The 20,157-nt window shown below is 38.9% G+C and overlaps 1 protein-coding gene across 1 annotated transcript; it reads right to left on the reverse strand.

The window, feature by feature from the left end:
* Positions 1-108: 108 nt before the first annotated feature.
* On the reverse strand, positions 109-12,517 carry LOC124158980. Its single transcript, XM_046534431.1, has 5 exons — positions 12,364-12,517; positions 4,134-4,366; positions 3,675-3,903; positions 1,018-1,169; positions 109-307 (listed from the first exon to the last, which is right to left on the reverse strand). Exons 1-5 carry the CDS (start codon positions 12,482-12,484, stop codon positions 296-298), a joined length of 747 nt encoding a protein of 248 aa, XP_046390387.1. The 5' UTR covers positions 12,485-12,517; the 3' UTR covers positions 109-295.
* Positions 12,518-20,157: the final 7,640 nt, after the last annotated feature.

A 20,157-nucleotide genomic window follows, 5' to 3' on the forward strand; every position in this document is an offset into this window, starting at 1 on the left:
CAATTAGTTAACCCAATACTCTATGACAAGATTAAAACCAAATAATAAACTTCTACAATTCTTGATGGCTTGCCCAAAGCCTTAAAATTATCAAGAATGATTATAGAATGAAATTTTATAATCACAAAATTTATTAAATTATATTGGTTAAAAAAATCTTTATCACAAATATGTATTCATATATACAAAATTGATGCACTTATTAATATTTCTCATTTGTGTATTATCTCATAAGCCATAGCCGGAGAATCACTCAAGAGCATCTCATAAGTCAACATATGTTAATCTGCATCTCTTATTTAGTTTCCTGAAAGAATGGAAATTTAATTTTAGCAGATAGATACATGGAGGACTCATTCATCATTGTTTATAAATAATGAGCATGAACTCTAATTTTAATGCCTAATCAAAATTTATGCCACAAACACTTACTCAAAACTGAGTACATATTTAATATGGTATACTCCAACATCACATGAATGCATTTAAAAAGTCATTTACAATACAGTCTTAAAATGCATTATGTGTTATGAAAGAAATCTGTATTTTGAATTGGTTAAAAAATGCAAGTATCATAAACTCTTAAGTAACATAGGTCATATATATCATCAAAAGATGTTTCAGTAAGCAGCATACAAGAAGAACCAATTTATTCCAATGTTCCCAGAGTAACTACGATGAAATAGGCAATACCTCCATCACCAAAGTGACAAAATAACAGTCACTAAATCAAGGGTGGATATAGAAGGGGAGGGGATGGATTCAATATTAAGCATTCTATGTGTGATCCTGTAAATCCTGTACATACATACTTGCTACCTTCCTCAAACCGCTGCAAGATTAGTTTTGTGCAATTTTGATGCTAGATATTGTAGCTTTGAATTTTAATTTAAATGAAAGTAATTTCAATCCGTAATTCTTGAACTGATTATGCATTTATCATCCCCAGAACTAATGGAAACAGAAAAAAAATAATTATTAACATAACCAATTCGAATTTTTCAATTGAACACTCACATTATCGAGTTGACTTCTTGCAAGTTCACAGTTCCCCTCATCTCTGCAATCACCAAAAGGACAATTGACAATACCATCATTGACAAGAGATGACTTGATGCAAACATTATGACCACAATCAAACCATTCACTGGATTCTCCCTCATAACATCCTGGGAAAGAAATGTAAGAAGATAGTTGCAGTACCTATGGATGCATGTATGACTGATAATTTCAGCATCGCACCTCAATGTCTGCAGAGATTTTTAAAAAATCAATATCTCTCATGCTTGAATTTTTACTCCACAGTAAATACATACATATGTATTCTGATTGTATAGAACTAGCAATATGCCTCTACTAAATTTGGGTGAGGATGCCCATACTTCCACCAACAGCCTGTATTGATTTTGATACACAATAATTAAAACTAGGGAAGTTCTCTAGTAACAACAAAAAATATTGTATTTAATTCCAATTTCTTGAAAATATTGTTTTGAAAAATACTACCGTCAAATGTGATAATCATCAATGTTAAAAAGTAAATTTTGGACATAAAACATACAGGTCAGTATACAAATAAATTTTACAATTTATAATTTCCCAGGTACCTACTTGAGGAAACTGTTTTAACATTTTAACTTATCCCTAAGGTATAAAGGTACTTTTGCTTTTGCTAACGCATTATTTGCAAATATGTAACTTAAAAATAGTTGGTTGAGATGCCTACCATGAACATTTCATTTATGATGTGTGATACATCAGTTTCTGGTCAAAATAACATTTATGTACATCCTTCTTGAAAGCTACAGTTTTACTATGATACAGCAAATATCATCAAAGAAGCCAATAAAAATCTTCAGTTTTAAATGCACCAAAACATACAACCATGCACCTCTTAAACAGTTGCCTTAAGAGGAAAAATTTATTATAAGAAATCATAATTATTTATCAGCTGAGACCAGTAGGTCCATAAGTTCCTATTCAAAACGTAAGACTATCGATTTCCAGGATATTTTTTATTCCTCAGCTGAAGGACAAGAACTATAAGAGCACCATATTTTATAATTTTGACAAAAAATATTTTTCCTCTGTTTTACAATGGAACTTCCTCAAAACCTATTTCATTTACTAACCATTTCGCAGAATTTCCTAACCTCTCCCAGACCCCAGAGAAAGCCTGCCCTCCAATAAACAACCATTCATGAGGGAAATCCAGGAGCAGACAGGATGTCATACGGATATGCTAATTTGTATGCTGCTTTTGTCCTATAAATGTAATGTTCCAGTAGTATGTAGTATATTACAAAGGAGAATAAAAATGATAAAGTATGCATAAAATTTCCATTAAAAATATACTCTTAAGCTGAGCATCAGCCATTGGCAATAGGGTAGTTTCCTTCATCAAAGAAAACAAAAGGCATTGATTGCGATTCGTTACCCACCATAAGTGAATTCATAATATACAAATTATTTGGTTTTAGAAATACTGGTTTAGACGAATTGCAAGGGTCAATTTTATCCTCATTTGAAAAAGGCCAGATTGGCGCCCATGCGATGCCACTCCACGTGACGTCACAGGGACCTAGTTTCTATACGACTAGATAGGAGTTTTACATCGTCTGAGAATACCAATGCGTGCATGAGGCACAGAGCTCAGGGAAACATTTCTTAATAATCACTATTAAAATTGCCAATAGTCGGAAAGTTTCCTTCGTTTGATAGGGTAATAATAATCCTTATTTAAGCCAAGCGCTACATGCTAGTTGGGTACTTTGCTCTCTGCTAGCAGCCTGCATGGTAGTGGCGCTCAATGCGTTGCTCCAAGGTCACCTCACAAGGCAGCAGCAGGAACCAGAAATACATCACACGGGCTTTTCCCAGCATTCATACTTAGCCATCACATTTTCGCACACTTGAAAATTTTCACTTTTCATTTAATCGCGAAAAATAGATATCGTCATTTAAAAATCTAAAAGCGTGAAATACGTACTCCAGGAGTAATAATCTTTCGATTTAGGCAATAAAAAATAATAGGAAACCTCCTTATTAATCCCGGTCAAGGCGAATGATTTTTTCTCTGTGGATCTTTCGCACTCCTTATTAAGGTAAATGATTGAAATCCCAATCTGAATAGAAAAAACCAACACCACTTACATTCCTGTCAAGACTTTAACTAGTGGGCTGGTTCCTTATTGGCTGGGAGACCTTTGCCAGGTGCCCCAGTAGTTAGAACTTTCTTGATTCCCTCAAGTTAAGCTGAGTGCCACTTGGAGACAGGGATAATACCACCATCAAAATACGAATGGTTAGGTACCCATCCAACCTTAGCCCGGCCCCAACACTGATTTTGAACTACACTGAACTTCGGTTTTCTAACACATACTATCTAAAAAATGTCTTAGAAATAGGAAATCTAGAAATACATTTTGGATAACAATTCTCGAAATATTAGAGAAATCCAGCTTTAAAGAACCATTCTTACAGTTGTGTTCCTGAAAATCAATTACATACCTACATCAAGGTCACAGGAATATGATTCAAAATACATATGAAATAAAAAAGATAGTAACATCCTGATTTATGATAGCATCGTATTCACCCTTAGTTACATTATCAAATATTACCTCTGGAATGCATACTAAAAAGCTCAACAAAAAAAGTTATAATGATCTTACTTCGGAACCCAGTATATGCAACTTCCATTTCCAATGTGTCATTTATTTGAGGCCTGTGGTTATTAAGGGACATCTCTGTTTCTAGGGTGTTATCTCCTTGTATATGAGTTCCTTGGGTCCAGTACTTATTCCTTATGTAATTTTCATATGTAGATGTAATATTGCCATTTTTGTCCACAGTTTTACCAAACAAAATATGACCACAAGTTGGTAATCCATCAATTTTTATCTGAAATGGGAAATAAATACCAAAATGATTATTTTAAAATTTATGCAATAAACAGATTTAATTCTATATTTAGTTCTAGCTAGTACAGCATGAGAAAAAAGATGAAGAAAAATAAAAATTGAATGATATGCATAACAGGAGAGGGAGAACTAATTTCAGGGAATTCAAAAAGTCCTGAATGAGCATGCAATTTTCCCATGAAAGGAAATGTTAACAAAAGTTAGACTTACTTTCAAATAATCAATACACATTTCTTCAGACAACTTTCTAAACTTCATCTTCTGAACAATAGCAATGATTCCCATGTTACTTTCCCGTGAAAGAACCTTATACCTGCAGTAGAAGCTTGGACGATAGTCCAGTCCCTTGCTGTCAAGGGAATACTTGAGAATCACTGCATGATCATATGACAATATTATATCAGTATCTTTCAATGTATCGCAAATATTGTTCCTAATGTCATCTGGAAATAAAAAAGTAGAGTAAACATAAGATAGATAGTCAATAAAGTCAGACCTCAATAAAATGCATGAGACACTTCCTGTAAGAAAACAAATAAAATGCCAATTACAATAAAACTTCTATACAATGAAAAGAGAAGCAAGGAAATTGGTGTGGGGGGACCGGGGGGCAAAGCCAGGGGGGAATTTTTTAAAACCAGGGTACTAAGTAGAGGGTTTTAAACTAATTTTAACACCTTTCATAATCGAAAAAAACTTGTTTTTTCATAAAAATATTTTGTAGATTTGTGATTTTCAATATTTTGTTATATTTTCTGAAGCAAAGTAATTATGTTTTATTTTTCAGAGGGGGTCCGAACCCCCCGGACCTCCTCCCCACTGGTCCTGGACCCTTCCAATGGACAATGCACGCAAAAAAAACTTTCGTAACGAACACCTCTAATTACGAAAACTCCCTACAACGAAGTCTGCACTTGGGCCCAAAAAATGAAAATTACCCTTCTGGCAAGGGCATACCCAGGATCATAACTAGGGGGGGCAAGCCATGGTCTAGGGAGGGGTAAACCATGGTCTAGGGGGGGGGGGGCAAACCAAGTTGTGACATTATGAGATTATTTCCTTAAAAAAATAGTTTCATTTTAGTTACATATCTTGTACTAAAACATATCATTTTTCATGGGTTTAAAGAAAATTTGCTGAATGCTTTCGTTTAAATTCAGTACTGATTTCGCTTAAAGACTTATGCGATTTTTGCTTCAAGGGGGAGCAGCCGCCTTCCCAGGACTTACAAAAAATATTGGGGGGGCCCTAACCGGGGATCTTGCCCTGGGAAATTTTATAAGTAGTGAATTTTAAGTTTTTTAAGCATTTTAGAAGAGTCATATGATCAACATTAGAACACTGATAACTCGAATCTCGATATCTGAACACTCCGGGGAAAATCGACAAGCCTGACACATTATTTCCTCACACCCATAACGAATTTTTGAGGGGGCTCGGGACCCTTCAGGCCCCATGGAGTCGGCGCCACTGCATAATATAACTTAATTAATTTCTTGAATTAATGGGGGGGCTCCGCCCCCCCAAACGAATTATTGAGGGGGCTCGAGCCCCCTCAGGCCCCATGGAGTCGGCGCCTATGCGCCTTCCCCCCTGCCCTTCGCTGGGTACGCCCATGCCTTCTGGAACGAATTATTGAGGAAAAAACTTATTATTTCGCATATACAGGTAATTTTTCCATCGATATTTATGTATTAATCAGGAAGTAGAACTGTAGCATCTTAACTGTTCCGCTCCGGGATTTGAAGAGGTTCACATCCGAGATCTACAGAGCGGAGGGCACGAAGGGAACTTGACGTCTCCGTGAAAGCCCTCGTCAACTCAGACGGTTTCCACTATGAGTGGTCTGGCGGGTCTGGCCAAGTCGGCTGGTCGGCAATAGCCGAGAAAACCGAGCTTAGGGGGCTCTCGTCTATCGTGAAGCGTGTATGAAATGTGCAATAAAAAAGACCCAGATAAGTATTACTTGAACCAAAGTTTTCCGCTATTACAAAATTCCAAGTTTTCATAAATTGCATTTTTTAAAGCATATTTTGTGCAAAGTTTTATATAAAAAATAAATAAAGGTATCGGGTGTGAAAAGAAAACCTGATGCTTTTTTGAAAGGATTATTCGAAAGGGTTATTTCAGAGGATTTCAGCAGTTTCAAGTGACCAATTCACTAAATAGATACTAGAACTATAATACATCATTAGTTTTATATTCTGTGAAATTCTCATTTTTCATTGTATCTTTTCTTACGAAATTGGTATTTTTTTATTAACTTTAATCTAGTTATTGTGAGTCAGAATAGCGTCAAAATCCATTGCCGGGCATGCCATTGTCTAAAATTTTCCAGGGGCGGACCCGCAAATCCCCTTTTAGGAGGGCCCCGTCATGAGCCCCAGTCCCGCATTCATTCCATTCGTCCCCTAGTTCCCACCATAAGAAAAGTGGACGAGAAGCCGCTCCGCCCCGAAGTTCCGCCCCGCACGGCTCTGACTGTTGCTCCGCTCAGAGCAGGAGCGCTTGGAAATTTAGCGCTCCCCTCAGAACCGCCGCCGAGGCGGTTCACGAATCGAAATGGTTCCACTGAAAATCCGCGGAACAGCTCTTTTTAAATTAAATGTCGCTTATGCACAACCCTTAGAAACCCTTACACACAACCAGCTTTCCTTGCTTAGTCCTTACACAACAGTGTGCAATAATTTGAATTAAATCTCAGCATTTAATTTGATTCACCATTGCAAGTTGAACGAAAGGTGGTGAGTGTCTGCGCCTAAAATCGTAGTTTTTCATCGTCCCAATTCCGCTTAAATAGTCACTTCGATAATCTCATCAGATTACCTTTCTGTATTGGGTTACACTTGCGAGAGTGCACGTGGTGAAGATGGAGCTCAATTTTCCTTTCGTAAATCGTATCAAATTACTCCCTGTATTGGTTTACGTTCCCGATGACGGGGGAGCTCCATGTTTTCCTCTAAAATGGTTTAATATTACCTTTCCATATCGGATTTCATTTTTAGAGAAGCAGGTGGACAGTTATCTTAAACACTTAGAAGAGCGATGTATTTAGAACTTCATTGGCTCATTTTCCAACCAATGAACACTAATTTTTGGGTACTCTGTCCCCATCCCCACATGGAGTAATCTCTCCACCCTATCCAAACATTTCGCTCTATGAATTGAGGATGACATCTTCATCGCATTTACCATACCATGTGGAGTGCCCATAGCTGAATGAGGATCGGATCCAAATGGAAGAAATTCTTAGCTTTACTGGATTCACGTCAATAAAATTGAAATTTAATTGCACGAAATTTTTATATTTGTGGCAACGGATTGAGTGAATACGTTGCGCAAGACGGGTATCCCTGAAAGCATTCTATTCTTTGATCCGAAATTTAAGCGTCAATGGAATTTGACGTATCTCAAAGTATGTGGGGAGAAAGAGGCAGTCGACGTGATCGTGGTAGAGGCGTGGAAGAAAAGTTTTACTTTCTTGTTGGCTAGGAAGAGACCCAAAGACATTTTTAACGCCGATAAGTCTAACTCCTTTTTATATTCTCCTTCCGCACTCCACGTATCTACAGAGGCATGGGTGTACCCAGCGAGGGGCAGCTATTTTACCGGCCGTCCAAAATCGGGGTTTAAGCAAGGGGCCTGACGCAATCATGGGAGGTAAAATAGAAAAATTCTTCTCTTCTTTGATGGCTCCACCTCTCTAACTTCGGATTTGAAACTGAGGAACGTGAAAGTCGTTCATGTTTCCCCTAGTTCAAGGAATAAGTGCAACCACTTGATCAGGGAGCTATTTACTTCGTCAAGAGAGCATATAGAGGGAAAGTAGTCGAACATCTAATTAGACAAGGAAATAGTGTTATTAAACATGAAGCAGGAGCTGTCTGGCTATCCGCGTAAGAGGGCATCCATTAATTATGTGAGGCGTTTAGGGGGAAGGGGGCCCAGCCAATTCTCACCTAATCTTACGAAAGGGAAAGGGGGGTCCTGGCAATTGCTATTGCCAATTGCATCACGTCATTTTTTTCCGCAATTAACAGTGTAAAATTACCATCTCAGTAGTCCTAAATACTTATCTCAACTATTCTTAAATGAAAATATATTACAAATAAACAAAAATTAACGTATTTACATTGAAACACATTTTGAACAATCTCACGTGAGATTAGAGGGAGGGGGTCGAGCCAAATCTCACGATATCACAGTAATGAGGGAGGGACCAAAAATCGCCTAATTCGCCTCAAGTGATAAATAGACCTAAGGTATTTCAATAATTGTTGTCTCTTCCTCATGAAATATTTACAGGTGATTTTGCCAACTTTTTTGAATAAGAAATTTATTGAAAGTCATAAAATCATAATTCTATTACAGGTAGAATGAAATGGTTAATTTCTGAACACTACACTGTCGTAAATATTACAAAAAAATTAATTTAAAAACCCACGTTTTTATCTTAACTAAAAAAGAAGAAAATAAGCCACACTGCCCTGGCCCTGCGGGTTAAAATTTTACAGATATAAGATTACATTTTTAAAACTAATGAAGCGATAATCTAGAACAGCGTTTCCCAACCAGTGGGTCGCGACGTGGCTCTTGAAAATGTACCAAATTTAACTGATTCACCAGATAATTTTAATTTTATGCATGTTTCATTTTTATTATTTTTTTAACATAAAAAATATTGATTAAAGATTGACAAAATGTGTATGAATACCAATACAATATGCATACATACGTATTTGTATGTGTTTGTGTAATCATGGGTGGGGTATGGGTGGGTCGCGAAAATGGAAAAAATTAAAAGGTGGGTCGCTAGACATAAAGGGTTGGGAACCACTGCTCTAGAAGATCCCCTTCCCTAGCCTAACATAGTTGGAGCCCGAACGACGCGTCGCGACGGAGCGGTCGATCACATGTGATTGTCAGCATCAACGGACGGAAGTGAAGGCGGGCATTGGCAATAACGGTGACGGACGAGACGTGCTCGGGGTTTCCGACCATCTTCAGGCCTCTAAATGAGACGTACTTTAAAAAAATAAAAGGTATTGGATAGCAAATTAACATCCAATATAATTTTTTAATGTTACCCACACAGAGAAACGTATTGACTGGTATTGACTTAGTTTTATGAAACCAAAAGAGTAAAATGTATATTTGCGTAAGGTTTTTCTCGCTGATTTAGTTTCAAAAATTAACATAAGCAGTGGCGCCGACTCCATGGGGCCTGAGGGGGCCCAAGCCCCCTCAAAAATTCGTTACGGATTTGAGGAAAAAATGTGTCAGGCTTGCCGATTTTCCCCGGAGTATCCAGATATCGAGATTCAAGTTATCAGGACCCTAATGTTGATCTTATGACTCTTCTAAAATGCTGAAAAAACTTAAAGCTCACTACTTATAAAATTTCCAGGGGCAAGATCCCCGGTTTGGGCCCCCTCAATATTTTTTGCAAGTCGGCGTCCCTGAACATAAGCATGTATAATGGATGGATAAGTTCCACGGTACTTTAGTTTCATTGTGTTTTAGCTTGTTTTCCGTGTATTAACCCCCTGTCAGTCTTGTAAGTTACTCACCCCCCACTTTGCCCACCAAAGAGTACGGCCTTGGGAAATTTATTTTATTTCAACCGTTCCACGGTACAACGAACAGCAATTGTAAAACCCTTACTATGGTGAACTAATATCACTCGTCGCAATAAAGAAAATTACCATGCAGTAGCGAAGAGCGTTTTTATATATCAAGAAGGAAAGTATTCCTTCAATCACTTGGTGTAGACCGGAACGAAGTGATCTGGTTAGGTTTGAAGTGATGTAGACCGTTTCTGCCTCCTTTGTCTCACGTTAACCGCAAACCCTGTCAATTTTAGATTTATTTCTGCAGAACTCGCCCTCAAAGATATTGGGTGGTAATCATCCTCCAGTCCCATTGAGCACGTGATTCTAATAGAACCTTGTTTACTGTGTAAACCACGCTTCATTGGCCTTTGAAAAAAATTATGATCTTATGTAACACTGCAATAATCACTGTCGAAGGAGGGAAAGAATTTATGCTTTTGCTATAGGCGGGTCAAAACAACTGAGGTGGGATAGACAGGGTGAATAGACAACATGAAATGCGTCATTAGGCCCCAGATGACGACTGTCTTAACTCTGAAAACTGCTCTCCGAGTGACTTATTTTAAATTTTTAAATTCATTTAGTGGTTGCTTCCGAACACGTTGATCCGCCACGCCTTTCATAGACGATATTCTGTCAAGGAAATAATTTATTAGAACTGATTAAAAACTTTCATTCGGGTATGAAGGGGAGAGAATTCCTCTTTTCCTTTAACTGTTATGCCAAGGATTTGAGTCTGTGGGGTGAAGTCCTCAGGGCCCGAATCCAAGAGGACTAGCATTCCAGGGATTTTTGGCGAACGTAGGACTCACGTACGGAGACCAGTACTTACTAGTACAGTAGTAGTAGTGGACAAATTCTGCTGTTCACTCCGGAGCAGGGACCAAGCCAGGAATTAAGATTGAGGGGGGTTTAGGTGCAACTAATACCGGGGTGTGTGGGGGTATGAATACCCACCAGGATAAGCGGTAGGAGCGAGATTAATAAATTGCAGAATTTTAAGAGAGACGGTTCAAAATGGTGAGTTTTACGGCTTTCTGAGGGATATTTAAATAATTCTTACGCTATTCTATTAGTAATACCAATCCAATTAAGTAAAATGGATTAAACTTAAGAATTTCTCTGAGCTCTGGGGGGGGTTTTAACCCCCAAAATCCCCCCTCGCTGCGCCACTACTCCGGAGACACAATTAAAGGTGAAACGAAACGCTAGACCCTACAACGTCCCCGCACGTATTTTCTCACAGAGAAGGATTTCCTTCAATGTCAGCTGATCTTGGCGGCATCAAATCTCTATTTTTGACATTTATACAACCGCTCCCTTTCTCCGCTCCGCTTTCCCTCCTGCGTATTCGCTACATACCAAAATGTGATTCCTTATCACGTTTATTTAATGTGATACATCTCCTTAACCAGCAAGCCACATCAAGGGTGAGTCGAATCGAGAAATATTTTGAAATATGTCCTGAACGGCACACAAGCATCCGAAATAGAGAGCTTCATTTCTAACTAGTTGGCTTGGCCTCTATAGACTTAAAGATTGATTGAAAGTTCAATGAAAGATGATAAAACTTAATTGAGAGTAATAAAATCTTCACTAAATTACAGCTATAATGATTTTTTCTAACTGCTATTAAAACAACCTACCATTTAATTAATTCCTTTTAAAGTTCAGACCTAGGGTGGAAAAGCTGACCAGATGCGATAGAAATACTCGATCGTGCGTATACAAAAAAATCCAGGGGGTGGAGGGGGGGGCGCAAAAGATATCTTTGAGCTACCTATACATTTATCGTAAAAAAAGAATGAATCCATTTTACATTCAAAGTTAAAGAAAGAAAACTGATTATTCACATGGACTGGACTATACCATCTCACGATGTAAAAGCGATTGCGAAAAGAAAAAAATTGTGGTTCTGCAATGTTCGTCAATGCGGGTGGCCCCGCAAGACGAGGGGGTCGCCCTCCGCGCCCCTCATATGTATCTTTCACTGGCAACACACGACACCTTCATATAAAAGAATAAACTCTCAAACTCTTCGCATTTATGCGGCTGGCGAGAGCTCATCCCAATAACCCATCCGCTCTGGAGATCCGCTTATTTATTCATTGTAGGGCTACGGTGGATATTCCGGAAACAATAATGCCAAATTCCGATTTTTTAAATCAACACTTGCCAATTATGTATCTATACTATGCTCCCTATTCGCAACAGCTCTTCTTCGGAAACTCAATATCACTTATTAAGCGCGCAATGGATGAACTGGAAATCCCTGCACAAAGCACAGTTAACATGGAATCACAGATTTGCCGGCATTGACAGCTCATAATGCAGAGTTCTCGGGGTAAAATTCGGGAAATATTCATCGTATAACACCACCGACAATGCTTCAATGAGAAGAAATCATCTTATGGATTCATCAATTATATCCACCCACAAGTTGACAGATTTCGTCGTTGACACGTCGCGACGCAATATCCCCACTGTTTAGCAAATATAACATAATTAGCCATGTCCGGCAAAGTAGAGGAAAAAAATATCAATACCTAGTAAAAATATATCTTTGTTAAAATCAATATTGTTAGCTACGATACGGACGTCAGGAGCTATTTCCCAATCGGGAGTCTTGAAAAGAGATTCAGATGACGCACACTGGAGAAATCATTTAAACTACGACAGGATTGTAGCAATATTATATTTTATCATAAATCAGCGATATTAACCGGTCAAAAAATTCCAAATCTCTACGTCACGGCAGGAAATGATCAAACAGCATGCCATAAAGAAGTGGATGTATCTACCGGAGGAAATAAAACGTCGCAACTCACATTTCCTGTACGTCAAGTTGCTCCGGCACATCGAAGGAAGGAGGCACAGCATGGAAAGTATCACTAGCCCAGCCTTAAGGAAATCCATGTTGGGCCTCGGACGGTGGATGTAGATGTGCATGCACTGACGTCTCGAAAACCTCAATCCCAGAATTGGTCGGTGATCGAGAGCGCGGTAAGGAGGATAAGGCCAAACGAGAGGTTAACCAATGAGCGAGAACTTATTGAAACCCGTCAATAATAATGAAGTCCCCGTCCTTGATTCGTACACTACCGGCCCGACGCCAAAATCTCTTCTACTTCTCGATGAGAGCAATCATGAATCGTCACTGTTAATTTAATTCATAAATGACCTGCACCAAACTTTTAGATCGCTACCGCGCCTCGGAAAAGTTATGTTTGGAAGAATTGGGTCGGCTTGAATTTGTAGGTCAGTTTCAATACTGAATCCAGGCTTTAAATGTGGGAACAACAACGCGTCATCGCTTCATGATCGACCCAAATCTTCTCGGAGTCGGAAATCGGAGTGTATGAAAAATTAGAGTAAAATTGTTCCATTATAATTATAGTTCGTCAGGAGATTCAGATACTGAGAAAGAATTACTGCTAAAATAACGCATTACCACAAGTAGTAGCATAAGGGCGTACCCAGGATCAAAACTGGGAGGGGACAAGCCGTAGTCGTTCAAGTCGTAAAATTTTAGCACACTTAATGAAACCAAAATTGTAAAAAATAATGACAGCGCTTTATTAGTTTTTAAAAGAATTTTCTTGAAAAAATAACTATTTTTATTTTAATTCCATGTGTTTAAACTAATATAATTTATTTTTAAAAAGAAAATTTGTTCAAAACTTTCGTTTTGAACATACTCCATCTTCGCTTTTTTTGCTTTCAGCTGCCTCCCACTGAGTACGCCTATGTAATAGCAGTCTCCATTGTATCAGATAAATATTCTCTCACCCTGGCAGTGTGTGGCCGCATGTGGTTAGAGGGGGGACTGAGGGGGGACTTCATGACTTCCCCTCCTGAGACAAGCTCTACACCCCCACATAGAGCGTCCCAAAAAAACCTAGGTTCGAAATTTGAGGGGGCACTTTTATTTTCCAATGTGACTCCATGAAAAAAGGCCTAAAAATTCAGTGTGATCGGACAAAATTTGACCCTGCCAAAAATTACTCTTTAGTTCACCAATTTCCGTCTACCAAAGGGTCAAATTTTGTCCAATTGAGCTGAATTTTTGGAGGAATTTCTCATGCACTTGCAGAGGAAAATTGAGGCACCCTCAACTTTCAAACTTCTGTTTTTTTTTTGGAGGCCCCAAATAACCCTCGATGCTTAGAGGGTAGGAAGTTCTATACGAGTCAAAAAGTTTTTCAAATTTTCAGAAACAAAATTGTCGCATTGTAACAGAAAAGTATTTTTCTGATTAGTATCTCATTATACGTGGGATCAAGAGGTTTATCACCCTTCCCTCCCAATATATGAAGCCAAACACCCTTGAGGCTTGGAAGAAAGGAATTTCTACACGAGTTGATTGAAGAAATAAGTAGTTAATCTTAAATTCACAGGTAGAGGCTGCAGCTGAAAAATCTTTTCGGGAGGTTAGCAGATTTTGTGTGGGTACATTCAAGTACATATACAGCTCCCAACAATGCCGGATTTAGAACATTGAGGCCACAAAGCAAGATAGTCAAAGAGGTCCCCCCAAACAAACTTTTAGCCCCTCCATTCCACCAAACTTCTCACCCCCCCACCCCATCATCCTGTGTTCCCGGATTACTTATAGCAAACAGTGTGCTTTTTAATTTGTCCTGCCTCACCAATCCAAGTTATTTTTTATGACATTTGCAAATCCACATTGAAAATAAATTTTCTCAGCATTTCAAATTAAATTTCAATTCTATTTCTTTAGCCTGCGAGATCCCCTTTGAGGCAGAGGCCCCCAAAGGCCTCAGCCGCTTTCCTCACCTAGTGCTAAATCTGGCACTGGCTCCTTAACATTTCGGGAGGATTTGAACCACTACATCCCCCCTGCTCGCTAACGCTTTGCATCAGGAAAAGCTAATTCGTCACAAAATAAGGTTCTACATAGGATGTGTTGATAGTTTTTTAATACAGGGGAAACGGCAGGAAACTAAAGGAAAACCTATAGTGAACATGAGTTCCAAATTTGATGAAAAAATAACTTTTGTGCGCCGTTAAGGAAAAAGTGAACACTGGGAAATTTTGCTGAGCTAAGGTTAGCATAATTTTCCTTGAGTACCTACCTCTTGAAAATAAAGCTATAACCTCCCTTCCCTTGGACATGTCTAATTGGAAAATCAGGCATCAAAAAAGTTAAAATGGCAGCAATAACATAATATAAGCAAATTGATGGTTTGAGGTGTAACTTTGTGAAAGTGATTCATTACAAAAAATGAAAAAGAAGAAACTATGTGCCTTCACATGAAATATTTACTGACACATTTACACCACCATGGTTTCAACATAAGATGTCATCATTGGCAGGGGCGCCGACTTATAAAAAATATTGGGGGGACCCATATCCGAGGTCTTGCCCCGGGAAGAGGTTAAATTCAAAGTGTGTCGCAGCACCAAAACACTATCATGATTCACACCACCTGATTCAGTTAACCTGCTTAACCTTATAATTATTTGTTTCAACACATTGTTGAATTTATTTTAAAAGGTAACTATTGTCAAACATGGGAAATAAAAATTACCAATATATTTTCGTGATTTCACAAAGCATAATATAATTTAATTATTTTCTTGAAACATTGAGGGGGCTCCGCCCCCCCAAACGAATCTTCAGGCCCCATGGAGTCGGCGCCACTGATCATTAGGCAGTGGCAAAACTATGGGGGAGCTATGAGGGGGTAGATCCCCCCCCCCCCAAACCCTCACACAAATAATCTTTTTTTAACTATTGTCTATTTTTGACGCATAATAACTGATAAGCTCAATTGTTTCAGGCTTTACTTTGTGAAAATCCATTGTAAACAATAAATAGTTATGGTACTTTTTCACTCAATTTATTCAAGACCTAAATAAATAGTCTAAATAACTATCTAAATAACTATCTATTGCATAATAACTGCATCTGCTTAAAGTTAAATTTTAAGTGCCAAAATGGTGTAAAATGTATTTCCAGGCATATCATTTTTCAAAAATTTCCCCGCTACCTCCGTTGCCTGGGGGGTCCCCTTCCCATACCTCTCCATCCCCCCCAAAAGCATATTCCCAGTTACGCCACTGTCATCAGGTGAACTCTACGGAGGTCCATCACATCAATTTATACCAGGCTTGGAGCGGGAAGGAGGAAGTTGACTAGATTGAACGGATTGGTCAACAGAGATGAGGGAGGGGGAAAGACTTTGGTCATAGGGTAGAAAGAAGTTAGGGGGAGGAGGCTCCCTTAGGGAGAGTATAGCAGGTGGAGGGGGGGTTCAGGTGAGAGAGTATATTTTAAGCATTCATGCCACAATCTTTCCGAGGCAGAGTAAACAAACCAGCCTTATGAAAGTTTAATAAGTCTGGAAAAGAAACTAAAAGAAAGCTTAAAAATGTCTTCATGACTTAACCATTGTATAAGTCGGTGGTATAGGGTGGTCACAAGGTATATTGGGGATTTTTTCCTTACCACCTGCCTAGGACCCCAAAAAATGTTGCCAATTAGGTTAAGAATGATAATGGTATAGTTTTAACACAATAATATTTCATTAACCCGTGCCTCATTAGGGGTAATTACAGAAAAATAGGACTTATAGGAAAAACCAAAATTTTTGCCCACAAAATGAAAACTCTGGGTCTAAAACTTTTTTATCGCATAATTCTATATTGGCCTAAGCTTTTCTACTGAATCATTCTCCATTTCTCAGAATCAAGGTAATATTTCATGCATCCACTACACCTCCCCCACCTTACACTCCCCTCCTCCCTTTTCCACCAACTTTGTACCAGTCCTGCTACATATCACCATAGAGTAAGTACAGTGGAACCCCGATTTATCGTTCCCGCATTCGTCGTTTTCCCGCATTCATCGTTCGCCGCTCCTGGTCCCAAATTAAGTTCCATAAAGACAATGTAATTTTTTACCGCATCTATCGTTCCCCGAAGTATCGTTGTCCCGCATTTATCGTTTGAAGATCGCGGTCCCGTCGAATAATTTTCCCGCATTCATCGTTTGATAAAAATGAGACGAAGTGTTTACAACGTGTTATTTATGGCTAATCACAACAGACACAGTTTGAATCTTCCCCAGGAGATTGAAATGCAATAGGGAGAAGCAGAGTGCCGTGGGATAGTTGTTACATAAGCGCATTTCCCAAGATCCGGCATCCCCCCCCTGGTTGAAGCTTTCTTCTTCTCCGAAATAAAAAAAGGTCCCAGCTCGAGCAGGGATCGTATTACGACGACCTTAGGCCCCTTTCAGACGGGACGGCTTTTCGCCGGCCGCCGTCCACCGCACGGCACCGTGACTTTAAATAACCATAGGTGGCGGGTGTCTTCAGACAAGTCGAATCGCGCCGTGGACGGCACGGTACCGTAGACGGCCGCCGTGGTATCCACGGCTCCCATTTCAATCCGGCCCGGCGTACGCCGTCCACGGCGTGAAATGAACACTGTGGTGTATTGGACTGTTCAGACGCGTCGACTTCTGCCGTCCGCCGTGTACTCCTATAGAATTCAGAGTTGCTTGATCAGCGAAGAAATACGGACGTGAATAATATTTCATCGTTCCCATATTTTTAAATGGCCGAAAAAATGGACATATATCGTAAGTATAAGTATTCCATTAATGTCGAACTCGCACAGATAATTACAAAGAAATCCCGATGCTTGCCGATTGGACTGATGAATAAACTCTTGTTCTTAGTGGATTGGTATGACATTCTGCAGCATGGAAGTGGAAGGGACTGTTTTTCTACCGAATCCAAGTCATACAATTACGTGAGCGATATGTCCAATAGCTATCAGCCTATCTAGAGCTAATCATTTATTTAAATGGAGAAATAGAGAAAAAAGGCTAAAATATGTGTATTCTATTAAGTAAACAATAAGACTAATATAAGATAATAATCGGCGTCGCGGGTGGTCGCAATTCTCCTTTTGGTATCATTCTCTATAGGTTTTGTTGTATTTGTGATGTAAATATCTCGAGGTAACTCGGTGATCCTATTTTATAATCCTACATGAACATAAAAGTGGAGCCTGAGGATAGTCATTTAAACTTTTTTAAAGGAATTCTACCAAGCCTGCATAACCTCAAGGATGCGGAAACAGTTAACTTCCAAATCGAGGTATTGAACATTCTGCAGAGGAGCAGTCGCGAGCAGTTTCTTCTCCTCTAGCAGGATCAAATCATTCCCCAGCATCACTTAATTATACGCCGTCAAACCAGTCAACTTATTCTGTGAGAGATGTGGTAGTGTTTTGGGATTTGGAATGCAGCGAAAGGTTTCAACTTAATTATCAATATTTTGTGTATTTTGTTAAACTTCTTTGAATTTTTGTTTTTCTTCCTGCTTGATTTCATTAAATATTTGAAAGGACTGGGAAGAATTTCTGATAAATAATGTTTTGAGAAGTAAACAATAAAAAATTCTAAAATCGGACTGAATGAAAAAATCATAATGATGTACTCTCCATTTCACATGAAAGTGTTAAGATCTATTACATTTTCTTTCTTTATTAATGATATTTTATGTTTCCTATGTCTAAAAATAATTTTGTGAAAAATAATGCTAGCATAAATACTTTTAAAATGAAAGTAAATAATAATAACCTATCAATTGATCTTTGATCATTTAAATGAGTTATTCATTGGCTATTAAAAGATTTCATATTTGTATCGAGGTTCCCTAAACTAAAGTTAATATATCAGCAGCATAGATAAACATTTTATAATAATTTAAATTATTATTTTGTACATGATAACGACTCAAGAAATAGTGAATAAATGTCGCTGATGATCATGCCGATTGCTCGCAGTACTGTTCTCTGTATTTCACGGCGCGCCGTGTCGTGAACGGCGACCGGCGGAAAGTCGTCTCGTCTGAAAGCTGCCTAAATTTCACGGCGCGAAGCCGTGGACGGCGGCCGGCGAAAAGCCGTCCCGTCTAAAAGGGGCCTTAGCTTCGAAAGAAAATATCAAGTTACTCGAGAACAAAAGAAACCTTTTTCACGCCTCCCCCTCTCTCGACCGCTAACTTTTTTTTAGCCGACTCGCTTCAAAGGTGGAGGTCAACTGCTGCATGAATCACCTATTAGCCCAAAAGGTATCTAAAAATGAATTTCGGCAAATGGTATTATACTTTTATTATATTGAGATATTAGTGATGTGCACGTAATTCAGTAAAGATTGATACCAAACACGACGTATTTCTAACGTTATTTAAGCATTGTAAGCAAGGAAATAGTTGGAATAATACGATGGTGATTTCTGGCGAATACCGATATCCTCGCAGCTGATAGTGAGCTTCACGGAAGTTGATGCGATTTTTTTCGAAAACAATTACGAGTCTGGTTACAATTTACGAGTTATGCTACAAGTTTCACTTGTCTGAGTTGCTAACGAAGCGATGTCTTCTAAGGATATTTTGTTTCTCTCGACTAGCAATCTGAATACATCTGCTCATCTAGAGCTACGCTACTTATTGTTAGAAATGAGTGGGTAAGTTGCCTTCTCTATAGGATAAAAAATTTAATTGCGCAGTCATATGGTCATGATTCACCCTCTGCAGTAAGCTCTGCCTACGCCGTACGCGATAGCATTAGTGCCGAACTTCACCTCGTACGAGTGATTCCGTACTTTCCGGGGTGGGTTGACTTAAAACCAGCGAGTGTTTTCCGTGTGGGTTCAATGGAGTCCGGTTTCATTTTTATTAGTTTTATTCTTATTCGTCTTCGGACCATGGCCCTTCCGAAGATACAAGTGAGAACTTTAAAAGATGGACTCAAAATAATTGATGATGAAGGAAAGAATCCGGGCTAGAATGCGTGAATATTGCAGAACGCCTCGGTTTGTCCGGTAGCACATCACGGCAGGGGTGGGGGTAGAGCGAAAAAATCCCAGGTGAAAACGAGAAGTGGGATGAAGCCGAGGATCAGGTGGGCGTGCCGCTGACGATTAACGCCACATTGCCTCAATCATATTAAAAATTTCATTGCTAGAAAGGAACATTTCCAATAATAAACTATTTTTGGTCTTCTTGATCCATCTCATAGCCAATCACTGCGACGGCGAAATCAGTTGTTTGACGCATAACACGCACATTTCTCGCGTAAATACGTGTACTTGAAATGGCATTTGATGGATAAGAATGTTTACAGTGAAATAGCAGTGAAAATTCCGAGTGGAGTTCAAAAATTTTTTAGCAAGGCGGCTTGTTCCCTTAGGATATTAGAAAGAGAGATAAGTCGAATCAACAATATGACCTAAGTGTTTCGATAAAGTAATAACATTCCTGTAATCAGCTGAAATCTCGTTTGAATCCATTAATGAATGTCATAATTCGCAAAAATCCAGCGGATCCTGGGACATAGGCAACCCGGACAACCATTCCCGCATTTATCGTTTTCCCGCATTCATCGTTCTTTTCATCCATCCCCCTGAAAAACGACAGATCGAGGTTCCACTGTATATACTTACTCTATGATATCACTTATTATGAATAGCATTGTCCTACAATAAATTTCTGCCATAATATCCATCAGCTGCTGTTCGCACCTTCCAATGTAACAAACTCCTAGCAATTGTTGTAGATGCTGAAGATCATAAGACTTAAAGA

The sequence above is a fragment of the Ischnura elegans genome, chromosome 5 (assembly GCF_921293095.1).
Source record: "Ischnura elegans chromosome 5, ioIscEleg1.1, whole genome shotgun sequence".
Classification (NCBI taxonomy): domain Eukaryota; kingdom Metazoa; phylum Arthropoda; class Insecta; order Odonata; family Coenagrionidae; genus Ischnura; species Ischnura elegans.